At 45.1% G+C, this 24,423-nt stretch overlaps 1 protein-coding gene across 1 annotated transcript in view; it reads left to right on the top strand.

The window, feature by feature from the left end:
* The window catches only part of zmp:0000000660 (arf-GAP with Rho-GAP domain, ANK repeat and PH domain-containing protein 2), a 126,263-nt gene that overhangs the window by 14,820 nt on the left and 87,020 nt on the right, over positions 1 to 24,423 (top strand). Inside the window, exons 3-8 of the mRNA XM_035427678.1 lie at positions 1,009 to 1,091; positions 3,353 to 3,429; positions 8,379 to 8,443; positions 9,542 to 9,877; positions 11,371 to 11,440; positions 19,045 to 19,165. Of these exons, the coding sequence (XP_035283569.1) occupies positions 1,009 to 1,091; positions 3,353 to 3,429; positions 8,379 to 8,443; positions 9,542 to 9,877; positions 11,371 to 11,440; positions 19,045 to 19,165 (752 nt within the window). The remainder of the gene's footprint in view (positions 1 to 1,008; positions 1,092 to 3,352; positions 3,430 to 8,378; positions 8,444 to 9,541; positions 9,878 to 11,370; positions 11,441 to 19,044; positions 19,166 to 24,423) is intronic.

The following is a 24,423-nucleotide window of genomic DNA, read 5'->3' as shown; positions in this document are numbered from 1 at the left end:
TCTCAGGGATCTGCAAGGTTTTGATTTCAAGGTTTGCTGGTATCTAAAGACTTAAGCTATTCAAATGATCATTTGAACAAGGTCAGGTGAAAACTTTTGTACATTTCTTTGAACAAGTATCTGGGGATTTGGTCGACTGTTCTTCTCAAATGAAAAAATGATAAACAAATACTGGTGTCCAGAATGAGTATATTCACATTTTGCAAATATGTATAAGAAAAAACAAAACAAAAACAAAATCATGAATAATACCTGTAGTATTTGGCCCGATGGAGAATCAGATTTGTCTCGGCCGTGTCTACCAACGGAGAGAGCAAACACAGCTGGGTTGTGTTAACGAATCATCCCAGGTGCTTAAAGGTGTGCTCCTCTCCGCGGCGCGGGGCTGAGACCAGGAGCGCATGCCGAGGGTTTACCAGAGCAGTAAAGCAAAGCAAAACTAACACAGCTGAAAAGCTGGCGGGCGGACAGCGGAGAGCTGAGAAGCTTCCGTTTTGTCTTCATTGGTTTTGTTCATTGTTTTTTTTCTCCAGAACCTGTGATTGGGAAGGGTGAAGGCGTTCATTTATTTGTTTGTGTTTGTGTGGGTGCTCTCTCTCTCTCTTTCTCTCCCTCCCTCCAAGTGGTAATATGGCGTGAAAACCTGCGACTGCTGCATCTCTCTCACAGGCGTATCAAATGGCATGAGACAATACCCAAACACACACACACACACACACACACACACACATACCCAAACACACACACACACTGGCATACACACACACAGACACACGATAAGATCATAAGCCGTTATTCTCACCCTCATGAATTTATCAGAACTTTTTCAATTGTTTTCATTTTCTTTTTCCACACTCCAGTTCAGCTTTTGGCTCTTGTGTGGTTTTAGTGTGTACCTGCTCGGATCTTCTGGAGGCAGGGTTGTCCCTCATTGTTAAGCAGCAGTGACAGAGAGGTGTAGGGCTTCAACATGTACAGTTGCTACACCATGATGCTCTATTTCCACAGGACCCTGCAAAAGCACGGCGACCCTCATGCACAGCCGCGCACCAGCACCGAGAGCCCCACCGGTTTAAACACTAGGCAAAAAGGTACAGTCCTCCTTCGAAAACTTTGTGTTTTTTTTAATGAATATTTAATTCCAAAATCAAATCCTAGGATTGTTTTCCCTAATAAAAGGATGCCGTATTTTCGGATGTGACTTTGGTCTCCCTGGAATACCTCCTTAGCTTGTTACGCATGCAGAGAGTTCCTAGCAAACTCCCAACTCCGAAAGTTGTTTAACTTTGTTTGTTAGGCGCTTTATAGATGACAGAGTTGATGCCTGCTCCCCCCTCCCCCAAGTGTCCCCCCCCCCCCCCCCCCCCCAGTGCGGTCTCAATCCTGCTGTAAAAGTCTATATGAATGCCTGAAGAAGAAGACACTCCCTTCAGAAATCATTTGGAGGAGAATGTGTTTGTGTGGCGCTGTCAGTCCACCGTTGTCTCTGGCCTGGGAGTGGGAATTGAATAAATTCGGTCCTCAGACAGGCGACTGCGTGTGTGGAGATCTCTCTCTCTCTCTCTCTCTCTCTCTCTTTCCCTCTTTCTCCCTCTGTCTGTGACGTGCCTGATGTTCTTGACAGCATGGCGTGATTGATGTCCCTGATCCAGAGAGGGTCCCCTGGCGCCTGCCTGTTGGTGTCTCTCGCAGTATGTTAAACACTCTCTCAGCGCTGAAAGACCTGTCGGCCCGGCCGTCTTCCCCCCCGCTCCGTGGCTCTGTCCATCCGCCTGCGCGTCTTTCCACTTACCCCATTACTGACACAGACTGAAGGCGAGCATGGAGAGAGGGAGGGTAAGAGAGAGCATGGAGAGAGGGACAGAGAAAGAGAGAGAGAGAGAGAGGGAGAGAGAGCAAGAGAGATGGAAGGAGCGATAGAGATAGTGAGCGAGGGAGCAAGAGAAAAAGAGAGGAAGAGAAAGAGAGGGATCGGGAGGGAGAAAGAGGGAGTGAGAGCAATAGAGGGACCAAGAAAAAGAAAAAAGCGAGAGAGGGAGTGAGGGAATCAGAGCAATAGAGGGAGCGAGGGAAGGAGAAAGCAAGATAGGGAGTGAAAGATAAAGAAAGGGAGTCTGCGAGCGGGAGAGAGGGAGAGAGACAGCGGCTTAGGCGATGCGTCCTCAGTATGCTGTCAGACGAGATCTTGCGTGGCGCAGAGGTCGCTGATAGACTGGGCCAGAGCAAATGAGAAACATGGCGCCGTGCGAATCTAGCGCACAGCAGGGTGGTGTGATGTGAAGGGCCGTGTTAATACCACCATAGACGTCAAACAGTAGATCAGACCGTGCAGCAGTCTGTCTGACGGTCTGGTCATCTTCCCACACAGACCCATGTCCCATCTCTTAGGACCGCATGATGCCCCCCCCCCCCCCCCCCCCCCCCCCCCCCAATATCCCCACTCTTTAGCATTTCCAGTTTTGTATTGATTCATGTTATTGATGATTTTTTATGATTTATGCGGTTTATGTTACTGTTTATATTATTGTGGTGTATAATCGGAATGTACTCATGGTTTGTAGGTCCTGCTTAGCATTCATTTGCACTTGCACTTTAATGATGCTCCTTATACACTTGCTGATCTGGGCATGTTGTTGCCCAGTTCTGGAACTATTGAGATATAAATCAAATAAATGCAGTTATGCTCTCTTATATTGTGCGTTGCTTCGGATGGCATCATCTGATAAATGTAGCGTAATGTCCAATTCCTGTTTAAAAGTCCCAATCAGTCCTGAAAGACTCCCAAAAGCTAGGAACCCTGATGATTAAACCAGCTTCTGTCAGGGTTTTTAAAGACGGTGTGAGTTCAGCTAAGAGCCAGGTATGGCTTGGAATGCCCGATCTCCTCCGCTCTAGATCTATGGCGGGGCGGGACTGGGCGGTCTTCACCTTGGTCCCCACGAGATGAGATCTCATTTTTCAACATGACAGCGAACGACTACGCTGGGTCACCGCGGGTCTCCAAACTAATGGTGTCTGGAACGTTTGGTGGCCTTCCTTTTGTGATTAAGTCCCAGTGGACGCTCTCCAAGAATGTCCTTGGTGAAAGCTATCGTCTGTCAGTCTACCGTTACAAGGACTTTGTCTCCCAGTGGACAATAAAAAAAAAGTCTCATAAGAGTGTGGAACATCACTAGGTGTATGCCTGAGGCTCTGTTCTTGTGTATGTGAGAGAGAGCGAGAGAGACTCTGGGGTAACAGCACTGGCAGAAACTGAATGCACATGCTGCTATTGTAATAAGTTTGCCAGAAAACATTTTATTTCATGAACGAGGAAGTGCTCCTAGAATCATAACATCTTTTTCACTTGCAGCTCCACTGGTAAGAACTCTATCTCCCATCTGTCCTTATGGGGAAACGTTTCTGTATAACAACCCAGAAAGCATATTGGTAAGTGTGAGTGTCAAAACAAATATGTACTTGTTTGCCTCAGTTGTTCAGTTGTAGGCAAAATATATTTTCAACTGGATATTTATTCTTTATCATTTATTACTTTGAAGATTTAAGCCGCGTTTCCACCAAAATTACCAGGAACTTTCAGTCCCAGGAACTACTTTACCAGGAACTAAAAGGTTCCTTCAGCCAATGGTTGTCTGCGTTTCCACCGGGGTCTAAAGTACCGCGAAGATTAGGCAAATTAGCCCACTGACGTTGTCGTCGGTCCATCTGTCATATGATTTCTTCTGTAACCCCATACTACCACCGAAGTAGCCTACATTATTTTCTAATAACCGGGACAGCCCGGAGGGGTTTATTCCACTTATATACAACGGGTTACCAACAATGACTATATATGGTTACTTTTGTATTTATTGATTTTCATATATCCTCTCAAACACATTCATTAACAGCAGAAAACATGCACACCTTGTAAACAGTTTGCTGTTTTATTACTTTCTCGTCGTCAATTCCATATAGGCTAATCGCAAAATGACAAGAATAGAACGAAAACTCGGACTTGCGTGAAAATGTAAATTAGTAGTGGTACAGCCACCGTTTGCTTTCCTTCGAAGTTAGGCTACTGCTAGCCGAGCAGCGAAGTGTGCCCTCCAGATGCGAACCATGCACCATAAATGAGTCCATAGTCTTCCTGGTCTTTTCGTGGAATTGAAAAATGGCAGTAAAATTGAGTAAAATTACGGCAGTCTGAAAAAGCTAAAGGGAAGATTACTAGAATTAACCTGTTATTTTACCCGGATAAAAAGTGCAGAAGGTGATTTCCAGTTTGCTTGTACTGTATCACCAATGTTAATTATGCAGAACTACCGCATACCTCACATAACTGTATCAAACGTTTTGAGTCAATTACAACGGGCTAACAAAGAAAATCCGGAAGAAAATATTCAGCAACCGAATTAATCCGTTTGAATGTTTTGGTAGCCTACGTAATATGCTGTCCCAGCACGAATGCTTAGCATTTTATAAAACGAATACTAAAGCAAGAAAAGAACAGAAGAGCACACGTTATAATTCCAAGACGTTGACAGGCTATAACCAAAAGTAGGCTACTGCGCCGCATAACATACAAGTTTGATTTGAAGTTATTATGAAAATAAATTGGTTTGCCGCTGCATATTTTCAAACATGGCGGGTAATGGCGGAAAATAAATACAACACAAATGCTACGAGTACTCGACCAATCAGAAATGTTCAGCGCTGCAAGCTCCACCCAAAAGGTTCCTGTACTTTCGGAAAGTACTACCCCCCGAGCAGGAACGTTTTGGGGGGTAAAACAAAGCCCCCAGAACTAAATTTAGACCCTAGTTCCTGCGGTGGAAACGCACTGAGTTCCTCAAAAGGTTCCTAGTTCCGGGGTATAGTTCCTGCGGTGGAAACGCGGCTTTAGTAATAATTGGTGTTGTTCATTTTCAGATTTGTGTTCCTGCAGTACTTTTTTAAAGATGCAGTTTAAATCTTTAAAAAAGTAAAAAAGAGGTTGAAACATGACTGCAAATGAAAGAGAGCAGTCAGTAATGCAGATCATCGACAAATTCAGTCTTGAAACTAGTTACTGCCTGCTCAGGCAAGGCGCTTCTCTATATACTCTCGATTTCACTGGAAACCAGACACCAAATGCCAAAGAGGAAGTCCCTTCGAGGGGTAAAGAGAAGGTCACCTTTGCTCCCAACCACAAAAAAACAAACAAAAAAAAAAAAGAGATGCCGTGTAACTGTACAACAGCTAGCAAGCTAACAACGGCTACCTACAGGTTTGGGAAAAGCGAGGGAGTCGTCTAGACCTGGGCAGTCACGTTGTAAACAAAACAACGCAAGAACAACTGTTAGAAATATGTGCCCTGCCACTTCAGGTTGTGGGATTTGTTGTGTTTTTTTATTTGATAGTGGCTATCTCATTTGCATACTGCTGCCAGCTTGATCTAGGTCATTGAAACGGGAGGCAAGTTTTCCATTGATAACGACGGTTTAAATTTTTGTTCCAATTGTTGTTTTGATTAATTGAAAAGTTGCTGTGGAATATATATTGCGCCGAATAAATACTACTGCTTGATTGGATCCTCGCCGTCCGGTTTCCACTTAATGCTGCATGATTAATGAACAGAAAGTTACCAAGTTGGCTAAATTAGCGGCGATGTTTCCCTGCTGTTCCTGACTATGGTCTGAAACACTGCCAAAAAGGTGGTGGCATTAAATGACACTAGCAGACACCCCAGGTCCAGTATCATATTATTTAATATGGGTTATTTATATATTTTATTAGGGTAATGGTTGAAAAAAAAATGTCCCCGCATGAAAATAGCTTTTGTCACGTGATTTACTATTACGGTATTACGTTACGTTTATGATAGTACTATTTCATATTTGAATTTTACGGTATACCGTCATACCACTATACCATCACATCCCTGGTTGGGGCCACTTTGATTTGAATTCATTTCAGACAATGAACTGAATAAAATGCATAACGTCCTGTAAAAACTTTTCTGTCAATCAGTTGAATTTCATGCCCTGAGTTGAACCCCTAACTGTGGTGTACAGGAAATAGCCATTGGTTTTACAGTCATTTTGTTGTTGTTGTTGTTCTTCTTCTTCTTCTTCTTCTTATTATTATTATTATTAATGATAATAATAATAATAATAATAATAAGAAGAAGAATAACAACAGTAATAACAACAACAACAACAACAACAACAACAACAACAACAACAACAACAATAATAATAATAATAAATCTTTATGTAACCAGGAAAACCTCAGTGGGATATAAATATCTTTTTCAAGAGTGTACTGGCCAAGACAGGCTGCAGCACATATAACCTGGTTGCAGATAATATAAAAGCAAATTATTGACAATAAAGATTACAGAAGACAAGCGGAAAAAAAACAAAACAGGAAATTAGTACAAATTCTTGTAAAAATCAGAAAGCCATAGCCATGTTCAAACTCATTGTTACAATACATACACAATGCACGGATGAACACTTCCTGCCTTTCTAGTGCCTTCCTCATTTTGTTTTACACGTTATTGGCTAATCTGGGAATTTGCTGAAAGGAGTTAGAATCCTTCCTGCTTTAAATGTACACCGTGTTGTACATTCTGCATCACAGTGCCAATATTGTCACGGAATGGCTGCCAGGAGCACTGAATACATCCGCTTGTGCTCAAGAATATCAATTTGAGGGCCGCAGCATGTCCTGTTACAGTGTCTTTGCAGTCCAAAGATAATCAGAGCATTCTGATTGGCAACAATTCCTTAGACCGTTTAGTGATTACAAAGCACACCGTAGGGTTGAAGTCAAGGGTAATGGCTGTTATGCCCACTCACACCAACGAATGTATGCGCAAACACACACACACACACACACATATACATGCATACACACACACTCACACTCACGCATGTTCACACAAACACACACACATGTGCACACACAAACACAGGAACACACACACACATACACACATGCACACACGCTTATACAAACACAGATATGCACACATGTGCACAGGCATATACACAGAGACGCACACAAGCACACACACACACGTGCACTCATTCACGCACACAGACACGCACATACACACACACACACACACACACACACACACACACGCAGGCACACACACACATGTACACCATGGCTTGAATTAACACTTGGATCTAGTGCTTGTCTAATTGCACATGCTGATTCAATTGTGAATCAATATCGTGCCCTAAAGTGGTGTTGGGAGGGACAGATATTGCTTCACAATGTTCTGTAATGAGGCGTTATGTACCTTACAGGTTCTAACATGCAGTGCTTAGTGAGCAGATTCTCCACAGCAGGAACCCATATGAACTGTAAGAACCCGCAGAAGGGCAGTTTTCCATCTTTCGGAGTATAGCCAGAGATATTACAGGCTAATTCTGCTCCTGTCTTCCTTTCTGTCCTCTTCTTCTCTTAACGGCAGGAGGTTTTCCGGATGGTAAACAGGAGTGTCTGGTGCTTCTGAACATCCATTACAACTGTAATATGCTTTGTCGCACCTCAGTAAATTTTCAGGCAACGCAACAAAGTGGAATGTGGTTGACAGAACCTTCAATGACAAAAGCATGAAGCTGACCATCTGGTTAGCTCGTGATATCTGTGGTACAACCTTCAAATGCAATGCCAGGGGTAGAGAAGGAACACCCCCAGCCTACAATGCATGTTCCCCCAGGAACCCACCTATGCTCTGGCAATGTCGGTGTGCTGCTTAGTACTCTGGCTAATTCTAATATCTGAGTCTAGTGATGGTTTTTTTCCCCCTAAAGCCGTGTCTCCATGAATCAGGGCCTGCGTGCAGGCTTCTCTTAGCATTCGAAATTAGCGGAGCACGAGGCGGACTGAGATTGCTGAAATGCAATACACCTCAGGCTCGCATCAAAGCCCTTTGTCCAGACTTGTTTGCCGATTTACGAGGGCCATATTAATATATGTTAAATTAGCAACACAAAGACGTCAAATGAACTATTACACAGCAGACCCAGATTTCTCTTCTGCACTGTGCAATTATTACTGCTAATGCACTCTACCGCAACTTAATACTAAGTTGTAGCTTGCAACATTAGTTATGTGTAGCGAGTGAAATATAAATATTACACATAAATTGTTTATTATGTTTTTTAAGCATTTTTATCTGATGGATGGATTTATGGGATGCAGAAATTCAGACTGTTGGTCTTGCTAAATGGCTAGACATCTGAGTACAAGGTCCTTCATAAAATTCTCCTTTAATCTAAAAAAAGCACTGGTATTATGTGTACAAATCTAGAGATCTGGAAAATGGCTGTTTGCTTCAACAAATGGCTGATTCCACGAAGCTGAGCAATGACTCTCTCTCCCTCTGACCGTTTCAGGATTTTGGCACAAAGGAACTGCTTAAGAATAAAATCTCCGACAAGATACAGCACAAGAAATTACGGTAAAGTGAAACTTTTGTTTTTATTTTGTCATTCAGACCTGCAAGTACGTGAAAAGGTACATTGTCAGGTTCTTTAATGGCAGACAAACCTGGAATATATTAAAAGGGAAGCAAACCCAGTAACTCATCTGTACTGTACAAAGACATTTGATGTTATAAGAATTATGATATTATAATAATTATTCATGAACATGTTATTTAAGAATGGCCCGTTCAGTCCATCTAGGCCATATCCAAAGCCAGCAGCAGACTGCTGTGTTGCCAGCTGTTGGTCCGCCGCCATTTTGAAAATTGCCCTGTCACGGTCTACTGATAGCGGGACCATTCACCAACTATTTTGCAGTCTGATGGTCACCAGTGTCTCCTAATCCGTCTGTAGAGGACAGCTGTAGCGCCGACTGCACTACTGCTAGAGGGAGGTGTATTGTTTGCTGGGTGGGTTATTATGGCAACTTTCCAGTGTCTCTGCATATAGTCTAGAGCAGTGGTCCTCAGTTCTGGGCCTGGAGCGCCACGCAGTCTGTTGGTTTGGTTTTCGCTTTAAGGTTTGAGGTCAGCAACCGATTCCGACTCCAAGAAGTCAGGTGACCTGAGTTAGCTGCGCGATCAAATGCTTTAACTGCTGTGGTACTCCGGATGTGGATTGAGAACCCCTGGACCACAGCCTGTATTTAAGAGTCATATAGCCTATATAAGGTTAAGCCTGGTCATGATCAAGAGCCTATGCTTTCACAGTGGTGTTTTCACCCAGATTACATGCATTGTAAAATGCTATATTACCGTTAAACTAAAAACCACCGCACAATACGTTCAGAGCAAGGCCTCTCATGTCACTACACCATGTCTTAGCCCCATTCATGTTGTGACATTATGTCAGAGCCTCTTTCTCATCATGACGTGATGTCATAGCCTCTTTGAGTCGTGACATTCTGTCAGAGCCTGTTCAGTTCCAGCTCACCACCATTGTTAAATGTTACCTTGAGTGACGGGGGGGGGGGGGGGGAATGCGATGCTTTAATCTCCCACGGCTAGAACAGCCAGAGAGCACGGACGATGACAGTGACCTCCCTCTCCCCGACCCCCTCACCTCCCAAACAGGAAGAAGCACAAAACGAGGGGTTCGGGGAACGGGGCCGCGCGCCGCGCGGAGGCCCCGAGCGCGGGAGCGCAGGATCTCCCGGAGGACGAGTACTCCACCGTGGAGGAGTGCAACAGCGCTCTGAAAAGAATGAGGGAGGAGTGGAAGAATGCAGCCGCTTCGCCGGCCCCCGGCCCGGGCCCGGGACCCGAGTCTTTCAGCGAGCCCTACTCCCTGGTGCAGCACGCCCAGCCCGCCCCGGCCGACGCTCACTCCATCTCTCCGTACGCCTGCTTCTACGACTACTCCAAGGCCGTCCTGAAGGAGGGCTGGCTGGATAAGCTGTCGCCTCAGGGGTAAGGGCCGACTCGATCCGCTGAACGATAAAGCCAGCGGCCCCCCTTACCACGCCATTAAAGTTAACTGCCGGGCGCTTGTTTTGGTATTTGCTGAAAGGAAAACACTGTAGGTATTTAATCATATCCTCTAGTTGATTTGCAGTGGATGGTCTGAGTGTAGTGAGGAGGTAATCTGTGTGTGCGTGTGTGTGTGTGTGTGTGTGTCTCACAGAGCTCCAGGATATTAGTGCTGCCCACATCTCTCACCCGCCAGAGCCAAGTGCTGTTGTGTGGGCTTACCTTCCTGTGCGTCTCTTCCTGTGTTCCTTTCTGTGAAACGCACACATACACACTCACACACAAACGTGCGTACATTCACGTGCATGCACACACACACACACTTGCTTGCTTGCTTGGTTGCGGCTGTCCATCGTTACTTAACGTTACTTAAGATAACGTCACTTCCTTGGGGGCCAGTGGAAGTGATAGCTTGCGCAAAGAATGGATTAGCCACATCTTGGCTTCACACCATCAATATTCCGGTGGGAAGAGATGACTCCAGACGACCTTCTGGTGGGTGAAGTTGCAGGGGGCTGCCAGGTCTCGGTTTGTCGACCCTGCCTCTCGTGTGCTCCCCGACACGGTCCTGTCCACCGGAAAGGTCCACAGGGAAGGTGGATGGCTGCAGGCTTATTTGATGGCGGCCTGGACTCGCCACGTCAAGGAGAATCATAGGGTACACGTGGAGTTTTACTGGGAGCTAGAAGAGCCACTCAGCTAGTCCCTGCACACCTGATTATCCTCCGCTGATTTTGGTCCGCGACTACTTATTCGTCCGGTAAAACCTGCTTAGCTCGTAGCTGTCCTCCATATCTGAAGGAACTCCCACTATCCGCCACCTGTGGACGCGGTTGGTAGCAGCAAGCCAACTGCCCCAACAACAAACACACACACACGTACATGCACGCACGCTCACATGCGCACACACACACACACACGTGCAGGCACACACACATGCACATACAGACGCACACACGCACACACACACACACACACACACATATGCATACTCACACACTCACCCACACATGCACTTGCGCGCACACACACACACACACACAGACATAGACACACACGCACGTACACACACATACGCACCCGTGCACATACATAGACACTTTGGATACTTTTCCTTCTTTAACATTAAACAAGGGAAGGCCCTGTGGAGTCATGCTTTTTATTCTGTAACCTTTCTTTTGTCCTGTCCTCTTTGATATTTTTGTCTTGTGTTCATAATAACCTGATAATGAGGAAATCTTAAATGATAATCTCCTACTTTGTCTGAAATGGGTAATGCTGAATCAATAGCTATGTGTGAGATGTTGTTTCTCTTTGCTTTAAGAAGTTTGGTTTGAGGAATAGGCCATTGTTACTGTAATTATAGACTTCTTGTTGTAATGCAAGACTCGCATAACACAGAATGTAATCACAACTAAATCTCTCCTTTACAGAAACTGCGTTTATCAGAAGAGATGGGTAAAATTAGAAGGAGAAAATCTCTCCTACTACAATAACGATAAGGTAAGTGGTGGACAATGTACACACACGCACAGACACCCTCGCACACTCTCTCTCTCATACACACATGCACACACTCACTTACTCTCATGCTGATGCCCTCACACACACTTTCTCACTCTCTGTCTTACACAGACTCTCTCTCTCTCTCACTCTCTCTCTCCCCCTCTCTGTCTCTTTCTCTCGCTCACTCACACACCCTCTCTCTCTCTCTCTCGCTCACTCACACACCCTCTCTCTCTCTCTCTCTCGCTCACTCACACACCCTCTCTCTCTCTCTCTCTCGCACACGCACGCACACGATTTAAGCCGTGTTTCTGGGTCACGCGTGCCCGGTTCTAGACACTGGAAAGCTGAAGGAAAAAAAAAGGTGTTTTTTTCAGTCCCCCTGCTGAATTACATAAACGCGCGATCAGGAGGGAGGGCGCCGTGACATTGTTCTGCGCCGGGGTGGGTGACGCGGCCGCCGCCGGCTCGGCTGTTTCCCCAGCTCGGGCGAAACGCCGCCGCAGTAGGACGGCCCTTTTTTTTCCTGCCTCCCTCAGCAGATCTGCCTCCTCCCTTTCGCACCCCTCCTTCGACCGGCTGCGCTCCCCGCTCGGCGTGAAGGTTAAAACTACGCTCAGCCGCGCAGTGGCTCCTCCCGTGAGAGACGGACTCGCGGCGACGCCCGTGGTCCACCCGAGCTCGCGGGCTGCAGTCCACAACGTGCATTAACAGGCCGGGGAAGCTGCCCGTTTCATATGAGGGGAATTGTTTTGTTTTTTTAAACACAGTGTATTTTTTTTAGATATTAGTAGATTTAGTAGATTTTAGATATAGTATTTTTTTTTCCTACTATATTTCTCCCTGATTTCGGCCTATCGAGTCTTGTCTGGACCCCCCGTGGCCACAACACTGGCCCTACAGACACTGACAAGGCAGAGGCTAATTTACCCACTGGAGGACACAGTACTACAGGAGAGTTATACCTGATTGAGAGAGAGAGAGCTAGGACTGGTTGGATGAGTGCCGTGCCTCGTTGGGGAGTTGCCACCGATTGGTGGGCAGGTGTGTCTCTCAAGGGAGCAAACGGCAGTTGAAGGAGTGGTGTGTATGTCAGTGACAGTGGCTGGGTGGATAGCTGGTCTTTGGATTTGGGTGTGGGGGGTGGGGGGTAGGGGGGGTGCAGGGAGGCGGTAAGAGCAACGGCAACAAACAGAAACATGGCTGATTCAAACCCATTTAACCCTGGGTGCGAGGAGGCCAGCGGGGCTCCGAAGGCTTCGGTCCCCTGGGCGCAGTCGGATAATGACTCAGCCAGAGATCCAACCCGCGACCGGGGGGGCCCCGACGTCTTTACCGACTGATGCCATTCGAGAGCGCCGCGCGGGATTTGGCTTAATACGGCTCCCCGGCGTGCGCTTCGTCGCGGCGGCTGCCGGGCCCACGCTGCGTCGCTTCTGCGGGAGGCCTGTCGTTTTCCGCTCGCTCCTCTCTCACGCTGGTTTGGAAGCGCACGGACTCGAGCGCGCCGGAGAAACGCTTGCTTTCCAGCGTGGGGGGGGACCTGAGATCCATTTTGCGGTTTTGGAGTGGGGGACGAGAGGGCCCCGACGGCTCAGAAATTATCCGCGTCTTCCGTCCCGCCCTGGGCGTCGCCGGGCCCTCTTCTCATTACCCAGGGTACTTTGGGGCAACGCGGAGGCGGCGGCGGCGGCCCATTTCAATGCCTTAAATGCGAACCTCCTCGCGATTGATACCGTAGCTTATCTGCCACTGCTGGGGTTTTAAGGGAAGTGCTTCTCATAGGCCGCGAAACCGCCTGTGTGACAGGTTAAGTGAATGAAAGTAGGTGGGGTGGGGTGGTGGGGGGGGGGGGGGGGGGTGGTTTGGAATGGCCTGTGAACCTGACTGGTGCATTATTTCTGATTACATCCCTGGGAGTGTCAGCGTGACTTATGTGTGAAACGCACCTTTTTTTTGGCCTGGTGTGACTTGACCTTTGGACTACTTCCTCTGCCAGCGTTTCCCTTCTGCGGCGTTGCGCGACGTTGCGAACAATGACGTGAGCTCTCCTCCGACGCCCCCTCGTTAACCACCGGCTTATTATAGCTCCCTCTTCCTTATTTTAAAAATTTGGTTTTTATTTATCGGGACACGCTCTCCCAGCGTGAAACCTTGATTGAGGGTGAGAAGGGGGGTTTGTGTTTGTCATGCGAAAAGAAAAGAGTTGCCTGCGGTGCTGAGCGACACAGAGAGAGAGAGAGAGAGAGAGAGAGAGAGAGAGAGAGAGAGAGAGAGAGAGAGAGAGAGAGAGAGAGAGAGAGAGAGAGAGAGAGAGAGAGAGAGAGAGAGAGAGAGAGAGAGAGAGAGAGAGAGAGAGAGAGAGAGAGAGAGAGAGGGAGGGAGGGAGGGAGGGAGGGAGGGAGGGAGGGAGGGAGAGAGAGAGAGAGAGAGAGAGAGAGAGAGAGAGAGAGAGAGAGAATAAAGAGAGAGAGACACAGAACAGCAGAAAAAGGAAAAAAAATGCTTTGATTATTTTAGATTATGATAAAGAGCATTTTCCCTCGCTCTGACATGCAGGGATTTCTCTGAGTGTTTGTACAGCGTTGTTCTGGGAGGTGTGCGGTGTGCGGCTAGGAAGGCTAAGATGAACAAATATGCGCCTGCTTCCTCTGAAGCTTGATAGTGTTCTTCACAGATTGTTGGGAACAGGACACTGTCGCTAGGCAGTTGTTATATAAAAAACGGCACCCGAAATTGAAACCAAATGATTGTACAGTAAATGCGTCATTATATAGATTTAATTTGAGTGTATAGCAATACAAATGCATACATAGCCTAGTTTAGTTTCTTCGCGCTGTACTGGACCTGTGTAGTGCCAGTATTATATCTGCATTGGCATTTTGAAGGGCGCGTGCGGGCTGCGTTGGTATTATAAAGGACGCTTTAATGCATGCTATGCTCCTGTGACTGTGACTGGAGGCAGCCGATATCCTTATTGTGGTCCCCGGTGTGGCCTCTGCTTGGCTTAAACATTCTGGAACATTCTAATAGTACAAAGGCGCTTCAGCGACATTCCATTCCAGAGGCACTCGTCAGTCATCAATAATGGAGGAATTCAGACTACTCTGCAGGATGTCATTACGTCTGCTTCTTTACCAGTCAGAAGGAGAAAGCAAACAAAGAGGGCGCGTGTCATGGAATTTAATAGGAGGTGGCACTTGTTGGCACAGTACAATTCTCTCTTTAGAGAAACGAGACTGAGAGACGTCAAGTACTTCCCTCGATACACCAGCATGCCTCTGAGCATATTTGATCAGATGCAGTTGATTGTTGCACAGCGTCTTCGGCATAGGCTAACGCATTATTATGCGGTATCGCCCAATGGAAGACCATAACCCTGTGGTGATTATTGATATGCTATACTACTAGATCCATATAGGGGAGATAGATGGATGTATGTCAACATAGTCATGTGCTGTGCTAGCTCAACTTTTCTTGGATTCATTTCCATGACTGACTGATGAAATTGTAATAGTAAAGCACCCACACCTCCACCGCTAACAACAACAACAGCAGCAGCAGCAACAAACAAACAACAGCAAACAACCACCTTGATGATGTTCAATAACAACATTCAAACAATTAGCACTACTAAGTAACCCTACTAAGGACTCTCTCGCCGGCCTGCTCCTTCTCAGATTTAAAGAGCCCATTACAGCCATGGGATGGGCCTACAAAGCATCGGCTTTCACAAAGTGGGAAAATAAATAAAAAAATCTTTGAGGATTAAAGATGTTTATAAATGGGGATTAAAAATGTTTGAACATAAGTATGTAATAACAGTATGAATACTTCTTTCACCATGCACAGTTTTTGTACTATATCCTTTGTGAATTTTCACCTCAACTGCTGTTTGTGTGATAAGGAGTTAAAATATATACATATATATATATATATATATATATAGATATAGATATGCTCCCTTTACCATCTTTTATCAACATTTTTAGATCTATTTTATTTATCAGTTTCACCTCCAGTGCAATTGTGTGTAATGGCTACCATAGTTCTACTTCTATCTCGTGGTGCATCTGAAGAAAAGTCCACAATGAAACAGTCATTGCTCGTCGCCGTGGTGCCATGGTGACATCAAAACAGGTGACATCATCCGTGGGCGTGACAGATGCTCGCTCTGGGCGTGCTGAAGTCACCTTCAGATTGGGGGCGGGGCCTCTGTACCTTGGCTCTGATTTCAACAATGTCTCTCTCCTCCGCTTCAAACTTCACTTCCACTTAACCCTTTGAAGAGTAGGCTTTTTGTAATGTTTTTTTCAACATTCTAAGTCAGTGTTCTAGAACTCCACTGCTTTGAAATTGCTTGTAGTGTTTGTTTCATCAGTATTACTATGTTCAGTGAAGAACATTCTAACACATATTTGTGATCTTACACCTTAATGGGTTAAGCAGAGTCTCGGAGGGTTTGTGAAGTTTGGTGGGGCTTGCAGGGCCTTGGGCAGGGTGGGCGGGTGGGGTGGGGTGGGGTGGGGGGGGCGTGGGTCAAAATAGAAGCCAAAGCCTAGCTTTTCCATGCCCGCACATTAGGAGCTTTGAGTATCCTGTGAGCCATTGAGACACCCAATGCTTTTTCATGCCTTTCTGAAACTTTTCTGTCTTCTTAAGACCTCTTAATTTCAGATGGCATTCGCTTCTTTCCTTTTCTTGTGCCAGCCTTCCTAAATAAGGCGAACAGGATTGTGTGACTGTATTGATGTTGATGTTAATGAAAACTGACTGAGCCTTTTTATGGAGTTCTGGTTATTTTGGATGATTTGTACCTTTTAGGAATTGCAACAGGCCGTTTGAGTTAATAAGTACGTCTTAATATGGAAGTCATTAATGCTGTTTTTTAACTTTCATTTTATCCTTTTCCTCATTGACTGTACTGATATTCTTGACACATTTTGCACACACACAAAAAAAAATGCAGTTCCAACTGTGGCCAGAGGGTGTCCCTATACCTCCACCAAGCAGTGCTGCGCGGCAGGTCTGTGGTGGCTGGTGCACAAAAGAACAGCTTTTTTCTCTTCTTCCCTGGTATAATCTCTATTACTGAAGGCTTTTAGCTTCACCGTGAAAATTGCCTCCTGAAGTATATAAATATATTTATACACAGAGAGGTGTAGACACACATGCACACACACATGGTGTCGGGTCTTATATTTTAATTTCCTAAAATGGTTTTGCAACACTATAACCACCCAAGTTTGAATCCTTGAATCGAGCAATAGAGATGGAGAGAGAGAGAGACAGAGAGAGAGAGAGAGAGAGAGAGAGAGAGAGACTCAGGCATGCAGGCAGAGATCCATGGCGGCCCATCACATCAGTACCTCCAAACGTAAAAGGGAGAAGAGAGAGGGAGAGAAAGAGAAGAGCAGGAACTAGACGCACTTAGCCTCAGACATGTCCATAATCTCAGCACAAAGATATGGAGGGCTGCACATCCTAGCAATTAGCCTCTTAGCTTATCTCTCGTATGGCTCTTACAGCCTGTGTACGGTTAGGCATTCGGCTGGGCGTGTGGAGGAGTCTGGCGGTTATCGGATCTTAATGATTCTGTTGCACATCTCTAGACCATATTGTATTTACAGCTGCGTTCCTGATTAAGAAGTCCTTTGTTACCAAAAATATAAATGAAAAACAATTAATTAAACATAACCCAGATAATGCATAATTATCGGCACTTAGCATCTGATAGAGCCATCCGCACCCCCCCCCCCCCTCCACCCTCCTCTACCCCCCCCACCCCCCCCCGAATTTAGAGCAGCTTATTAAAATGCGCGGAAGTTCACAGCCCTATCAGTGCAGCGCTGCAGCACTAAATTGGTGAGATTGCAAATTCCCTGGGTGCACGGCACATGCTCTGCTTCAGTAATTAGGGTTAGCTGTTCCTGCGATTGTTAACATCCAGCCTTAATTTGGGAGGATAGCGCTTCCTTTGACCCCTCTGTCTCTTCCCTCCGCAGCTCTCTCCGTCTCCCTGTTTGCTCTCTCCCTCTCGTTTCTCTTTTCACTCTATCTCTCCGACTCTCCCGTTTTTCTTTCTGTCTCCTTTCTTTTTCTCTACCTTTTCTTCCCATCTATCTCACTCTCTTATAGCTTTTTTTATCTGCTCTTTATTTCTCTTCGTAGTCTCTCTCTTTCTCTCTCTGTCTCTCTCTCTCTTTCTCTCTCTCTCTCTCTCTGTCTCTTGCTCTCTCCCCGATAGTCTGTGCTCCAGTAAGTTTTGGGCCAAAGGTTATAAGAAAGCGCTGTCCACACAAGGTCAAGGTCATTATCTTAATTAAAAGACAAAGGGGATGAATCTCCCTCTCCTTTTCCTCTCAATACATCCTCCCAGTGAGCCAGGGAGGTCTCTTTCCGGGGAAATCAGAATCAGGTCAATCTCACCAGCAAAGCTGCAAAGCGTTAAGCATGCTTTACACTGAAAATGGTATTATTCAGATAAGTAATAGAGTTACCAAATATAACCTTTTATTTTACAACGGCGACAATTGAGAAGATCGGTTTATTTTGTTCTGAATTCTTCCACTGTAACTAGAACTTCGCTGGCAAGGAGACAGAAATAAATAAGAAAAGTTTTACTTTACTTGAAGGTTTTTCATATATAGTTTCTATGAATCATAAGCACTTATTCAAGTCTTGCAGTGCAGTGGAGTTTTTCATGGCGGTTATGGACCATGGCAGGTAATCAGTTTATCGCAGGTGCGAAACCAGACAAGGGTGCTGATACTGTACCCTGACTACCTTGAGATTAAGGTACTTTGCTGGGACTGCTTCAGCACATTTCCAGCTGTGCAGATCCAATCCAACAATGTTAGCCATGCTACTTGGCCTGAATAAAGCCGGTGGCTAAGCTAATGTGTATCGCAATGTACTCTCCCTTATATTGTCGAGATATTGCCACACTTCACAACAAATGGGCAAATATATACATTATTTTTTGTTTTCAGAAACTGTTTGTCATACCTCTGTCATCAGTAACTGTATATTAGTTGTTTTTGGACATATTCTGTGCTTTTGGACATATTCTGAGATTGCAATATAGAACGTACACTGCTGTGAAATATAGTTCTTTTCAAACAAGTGCACACATTTATAACATATTGCAGTATGTAAAATTTTTGTAAGGGCTGGCCATTCGTATGGCTGGGAACGTGTTCTCGTTTTACGCTGGTGCAGTTGGTGTTGTTTGTGATGTTATGACAGAAACACAGATCCGGGTGGCAGCCCTACCCTGTATCTGTGCATCTTATTTGGGGTGCAGGGATTTTTAAAGGGGATATTCAGATGAAGTGGAGTCCCCAGTGTCCTGAACAAGTCTTCTGGGCCCGGCCTAGGAATGCATGTTTCCCAGCTGCCTGTATATATGGGAGGCCCTGCGTGGCATACGTTAACATTCACCGTGCGTTTGTGTGTGTGTGTGTGTGTGTGAGTGTGTCTGGATGCGTGTGTGGCATTCATGTGTGTGCGCGTGTGTTTGAGTGTGTACATGCATGTGCTTGTGTGTTTGCTTGCTGCTTTTGCCTGTTTTACAAAATGCCGATTTCTCTGTGTTGCAGGAAATGTACTCCAAAGGACTCGTTCCCATCTCGTTGGTGACCAGGGTTCGAGGCTTGGGGGACAACAAGTTTGAAGTCGTGACATCCCAGAGGACCTTTGTTTTTCGGGTTGAAAAGGAAGGTAAAGGAATCTTCTTCCCACCTTCGCCGTTTCTTCCACTCTCCCCTGTGAATGCCGAATGTGGGCCGGCCAGGACGAGCGAGCGTCTCTCTGTCTCTCTCTCTCTCTCTCTCTCTCTCTCTCCTTTCAATATATTGTCAGTAAGGGGGATGAAGGAATTGACTCTGTGCAAACATCATCCTCCTCAGTTGGATGGCATGGACCAACTTCTTTAACGAGTCCCACAAGCTCCGTGTCATTCTTGCTGTTGGGGGTCTGGAGGCGGAGGCACAGTGGCGGAGTTCGCCCGTGGAGTAACCCATCCCCAAACGAAGCGTGCCAGGCACCGTAACCGAGGTGGTTTCCAAAAACGCGGTCTCCTTAAATGGTGTTTGTGTCCCGTTTGGCTCGCTGTAATGGCCTTGTTTGGTTTTATTCGCCCGGCCACTTTGTCCTTCATTTATTATAATGGACTTAACCGAGTATCTCATTCGCTCACTTTCTTGCACATCAACTTGACTTTGGTCTTTTCTGAAATGAACCCACTTGCTTAAAGCCTAACTTCTCTGTGTATTTTACATCGGAGTGTTCTGCTCCTGCTTTACAGAAGCTGGCAGTGACATAGGCCCAGAGAAAGCCCTTATATTGTTTTAATGGCCAAGAAAATGAGCCCATTTAAAACAATATTCCTTAAGCGTATAAAACAGGCTACAATTAATTGCTCTATATTTCCTATTTTCTGTGGATTATGGGTGGTACAGATATCATCCAGACTAATTTTGTGGAAATTGGATGTTTATCCTTTTTGGAAGTGCAGTTGTTCTGTGCTAACAAGCTAAGATTGAGTAAATGCATTCTGGGAAATGGATGCAGAAAGGAACACTCATCATCAATAACAGTAGCAGCAACTGATTTAATTAATTAAGCACTGAGTAGAAGCAGAAACCAGCAGGCCTGCAGCACCAGGGTTGGTCACACCTACAACATATACATATACAACATGGAGCAACATATTATATTTTCAATTTTCGGTACCATTAGCAATAACTGAGCTGCAAAGGACAATGTACAACAGTACTTAAATTAAACTCCCCTCTCAAGTGATATGCTGTGTTTAGACTTCAGCCGTTCCTTTACAGCAGTGTATTAAAGAACGGCGCCAGCACCAGTGGCCGTTTAGACTGCCAGTAATAGGTTTTCTCAAGGTTTCATTTTTTCAGTTTTTATTTGTTCCCAACATAACACTGTCATTATAACATTATGGAAGATCAGACTGTTTTATATGATTAAAATGCTGTGAAGTGTATACCTTACATGTGCTTAAGCCACAGTAAGGATCCACTGTTGATGTCAAGCAATGTATAATATACGTGACTTTGTAAAACAAACAAAAACATTAAGTATTCAATCTTGCATAGAGAGGAAAAGCGCGTTTGAGATTCGAAATGAACGTGTTTTGGTCTTTAAAATCTACAAATGCAGTCATTTTTTTTTCTCACATTCAGAAGACCCTAATGAAAGTGTAGCCCTGCCATTTCATGTTTCCCCTGACAAATATTAGCTCTGATTTTCATTCTAATGGCTGTTATGCTTGATGTTGTTCTTCAAAATAGATAAAGGTATTAGATCTTCATATCATTTTTTCCATGAGTATTCTACCCTTTACTTCTATTTTCAGCAAAGTCTGTTTATCTTTGCAGCTGCAGTAATTTGTAGTTGTGCTGATTATGTGTATTTTTGACCAGAAGAGCTGATCCCACCTGCCCAATAGTTCAATAGTTAAATGCATTTGAACTAGAAACTAGTTAGACCTTTACGATGCTGTATCTCCGCAAACTACAAATAACTGGGAGCCAGATTCACCTGTCCATAGAACTTACAGACATCTTTTGGACAGTTGTATTACATGTATTTTGCACAGTCTTATTCCGATTTTATGGTAGGGTGACCATATATTGGATTTAAAAAACAGAGGACCGGGCCAGGTGCCATTATGAACATAACACTATAGGCTATTTGTCTATATAAAGTTTATGGAATGAGCAAAACCTAACCGGACAGTTTTAGGAATTTAGAAGTCCTGTCTGGTTGGGAATTTTTCGTCCCCAAATGTAGAAATATCTGGAGAAAAGAGGATGTCTGGTCAGGCTTTTTCAAGGAGACATAATACAGATGTTTTACAGAGACCATACAAGTGTTTTACAGAGACCATACAGGTGTTTTACAGAGACCATGCAGGTGTTTTACAGAGACCATGCAGGTGTTTTACAGAGACCATACTGGTGTTTTTCAGGGACCATACTGGTGTTTTACAGAGACCATACAGGTGTTTTACAGAGACCATGCAGGTGTTTTACAGGGACCATACTGGTGTTTTACAGAGACTATACAGGTGTTTTACAGGGACCATACTAGTGTTTTACAGAGACCATACTGGTGTTTTACAGGGACCATACTAGTGTTTTACAGAGACCATACAGGTGTTTTACAGGGACCATACTGGTGTTTTACAGAGACCATACAGGTGATTTACAGACCATACTGGTGTTTTACAGAGACCATACTGGTGTTTTTCAGGGACCATACTGGTGTTTTACAGAGACCATACAGGTGTTTTACAGAGACCATACTGGTGTTTTACAGGGACCATACTGGTGTTTTACAGAGACCATACAGGTGTTTTACAGGGACCATGCAGGTGTTTTACAGAGACCATACAGGTGATTTACAGACCATACTGGTGTTTTACAGGGACCAGACTGGTGTTTTACAGAGACCATACAGATGTTTTACAGAGACCATACAGGTGTTTTACAGAGACCATACAGGGGTTTTACAGACACCATACTGGTGTTTTACAGAGACCATACTGGTGTTTTACAGAGACCATACAGGTGTTTTACAGGGACCATGCAGGTGTTTTACAGAGACCATACAGGTGTTTTACAGAGACCATACAGATGTTTTACAGAGACCATACAGGTGTTTTACAGAGACCATACAGGTGTTTTACAGGGACCATGCAGGTGTGTTACAGAGACCATACTGGTGTTTTACAGAGACCATACAGGTGTTTTACAGAGACCATGCAGATGTTTTACAGAGACCATACAGGTGTTTTACAGAGACCATACTGGTGTTTTACAGCGACCATACAGGTGTTTTACAGGGACCATTCTGGTGTTTTACAGGGACCATACAGGTGTTTTACAGGGACCATACAGGTGTTTTACAGAGACCATACTGGTGTTTTACAGGGACCATGCTGGTGCTTTACAGAGACCATACAGGTGTTTTACAGGGACCATGCAGATGCTTTACAGCGACCATGCAGGTGTTTTACAGGGACCATGCAGGTGTTTTACAGGGACCATGCAGGTGTTTTACAGGGACCATGCAGATGCTTTACAGCGACCATGCTGGTGCTTTACAGGGACCATGCAGGTGTTTTACAGGGACCATGCAGGTGTTTTACAGGGACCATGCAGATGCTTTACAGCGACCATGCAGGTGCTTTACTCAGCACGCGAACAGCACGCTCACTCAGAACAGCGACTCACTCATAAGAGCCGCAGCAAGCGGAAAATCTCCTCTAATGTGCAGGCGTGCCATTTTTCGCGGAATGCAAACAAACCACTGCTGGGCTTGGCGTCTGGTTGCTATAGTAACAACGCGCACTGTCGCTGAAATATAAATGCAAAAGGACAAAGTTCTGTCATCCGACACTTTGTTGTACGACACTTTGTCTCCGAAGCATGAATTAGCCTTGAGTGTGTCTGTACCCACAACCTCAGAGGGGAGAGGCCTGAGAGCTTTAACCAAACCTGCCACCATCTTACCCTGCTCGTTCAGTTAACCTTTTTACTTAGCATTTTTGCTTTGCTTTGTTTCTGTCAATTCCCATGTGATGTGCATGCACGTGCATTTTTTTATGTCTCATAAAATGTGAGATCTCTGAGCTATTTATTCCGTCTGTGATTATCATGTTCACAAGCACATGCGAACGAGCCGTCATGGCAACCGACGCTTGCTGCGATGTGCGTACACACACATACACACACACGCGCGCGCACACACACACACACATACACACACACGCGCGCGCACACACACACACGCAAACACACACATGCGCACACAGTTGAGTGCACAAAGACACACAAGCATGCTCATATGCACAAATTTAGGCGCATAAACATACCCACACTTGCATACACATGTGTTCAGACACACACATGTGCTATCACGCAGAGACATACATAAATGTATGTCCAGGTATATATATATATTTTTAATATATAACCACATACAAATGTATTCACACACACACATACACACAGAGGGAATAGAGTGATAATGTAAAGTGAATTGCGAATGGCTGTATGAGTCATGGTGGAGGCAGTATAACATTATAGAGTAAAGAGAGCAGCATAGATACTATCAGTTTGCATTTCCTCCATGAGAAGAAAGTGTGTCGTCTGTCTTTTCTCTATGACATCATAGAAATGGAAAATCCATTTGTATGACTGGTACAGTGGGGTGTATAATGTCTTGGCAAAAATGGATTTCCTTAAGAATATCTCACCAAAAAAAGAATTCAAATGGGTTATAAATAAAAGTATTGGCTTATTGTTGACTAATGTGAGACTTAGTTCGAGTAAAAATCACTGCGTGTTTGATGCTGACGTTTGGAAGCTGCGGAATCAGTGTGTACCTCTAGTTCAGTCAACTACTGTATAGCTTGTGTGCATTTTTTTGGAATTAAGATTGACCAGTCATGTAGAATGCACCACAGTCAATACTCACGCTCAAACAAGAAAGAAATTAAGAGATTAAGTAAAAACAAGCGTGAATCCGCAATAGCTGCGACTGTACACACGTCATGACCAACGTCCATGCCAAATTTCAGTCACCTGGGATGAAAACTGTGGCCACTACGGGGTGGGACACTTTTTGTGGACCAGCCGACCGACCAACTGACAGAGCTATAGAGCTGCTAGGGTCGCAGCTAACAAACAAGGAAAGAAAAGCGAAGAAAAGAAATGATGAACTCGGTTGTCCTCATGGTGTCTGGTGAGGCCAGCTGTAGAAAGAGGCCCATCCTTCTCGGGCCCGGTGTGGTTCTGCGTGCCGTGTACGTTGAGCATTTCAGGAGAGCCGCGGAAGCTTACCCGTCTAGACTGGTTTTTCTCACCCTCGCCTCCCCTGCCACCGAACAAACTCTGCCGCGACTGCGGGGTCAAAACATTTCCGAAAAGTAACGAGTCCATCACAGGTGG

The sequence above is a fragment of the Anguilla anguilla genome, chromosome 7 (genome assembly GCF_013347855.1).
Source record: "Anguilla anguilla isolate fAngAng1 chromosome 7, fAngAng1.pri, whole genome shotgun sequence".
In the NCBI taxonomy this organism is placed as follows: Eukaryota; Metazoa; Chordata; class Actinopteri; order Anguilliformes; family Anguillidae; genus Anguilla; species Anguilla anguilla.
Note: the sequence above shows the minus strand (reverse complement) of the source record. Positions and strands in the feature narration are given on the sequence as shown.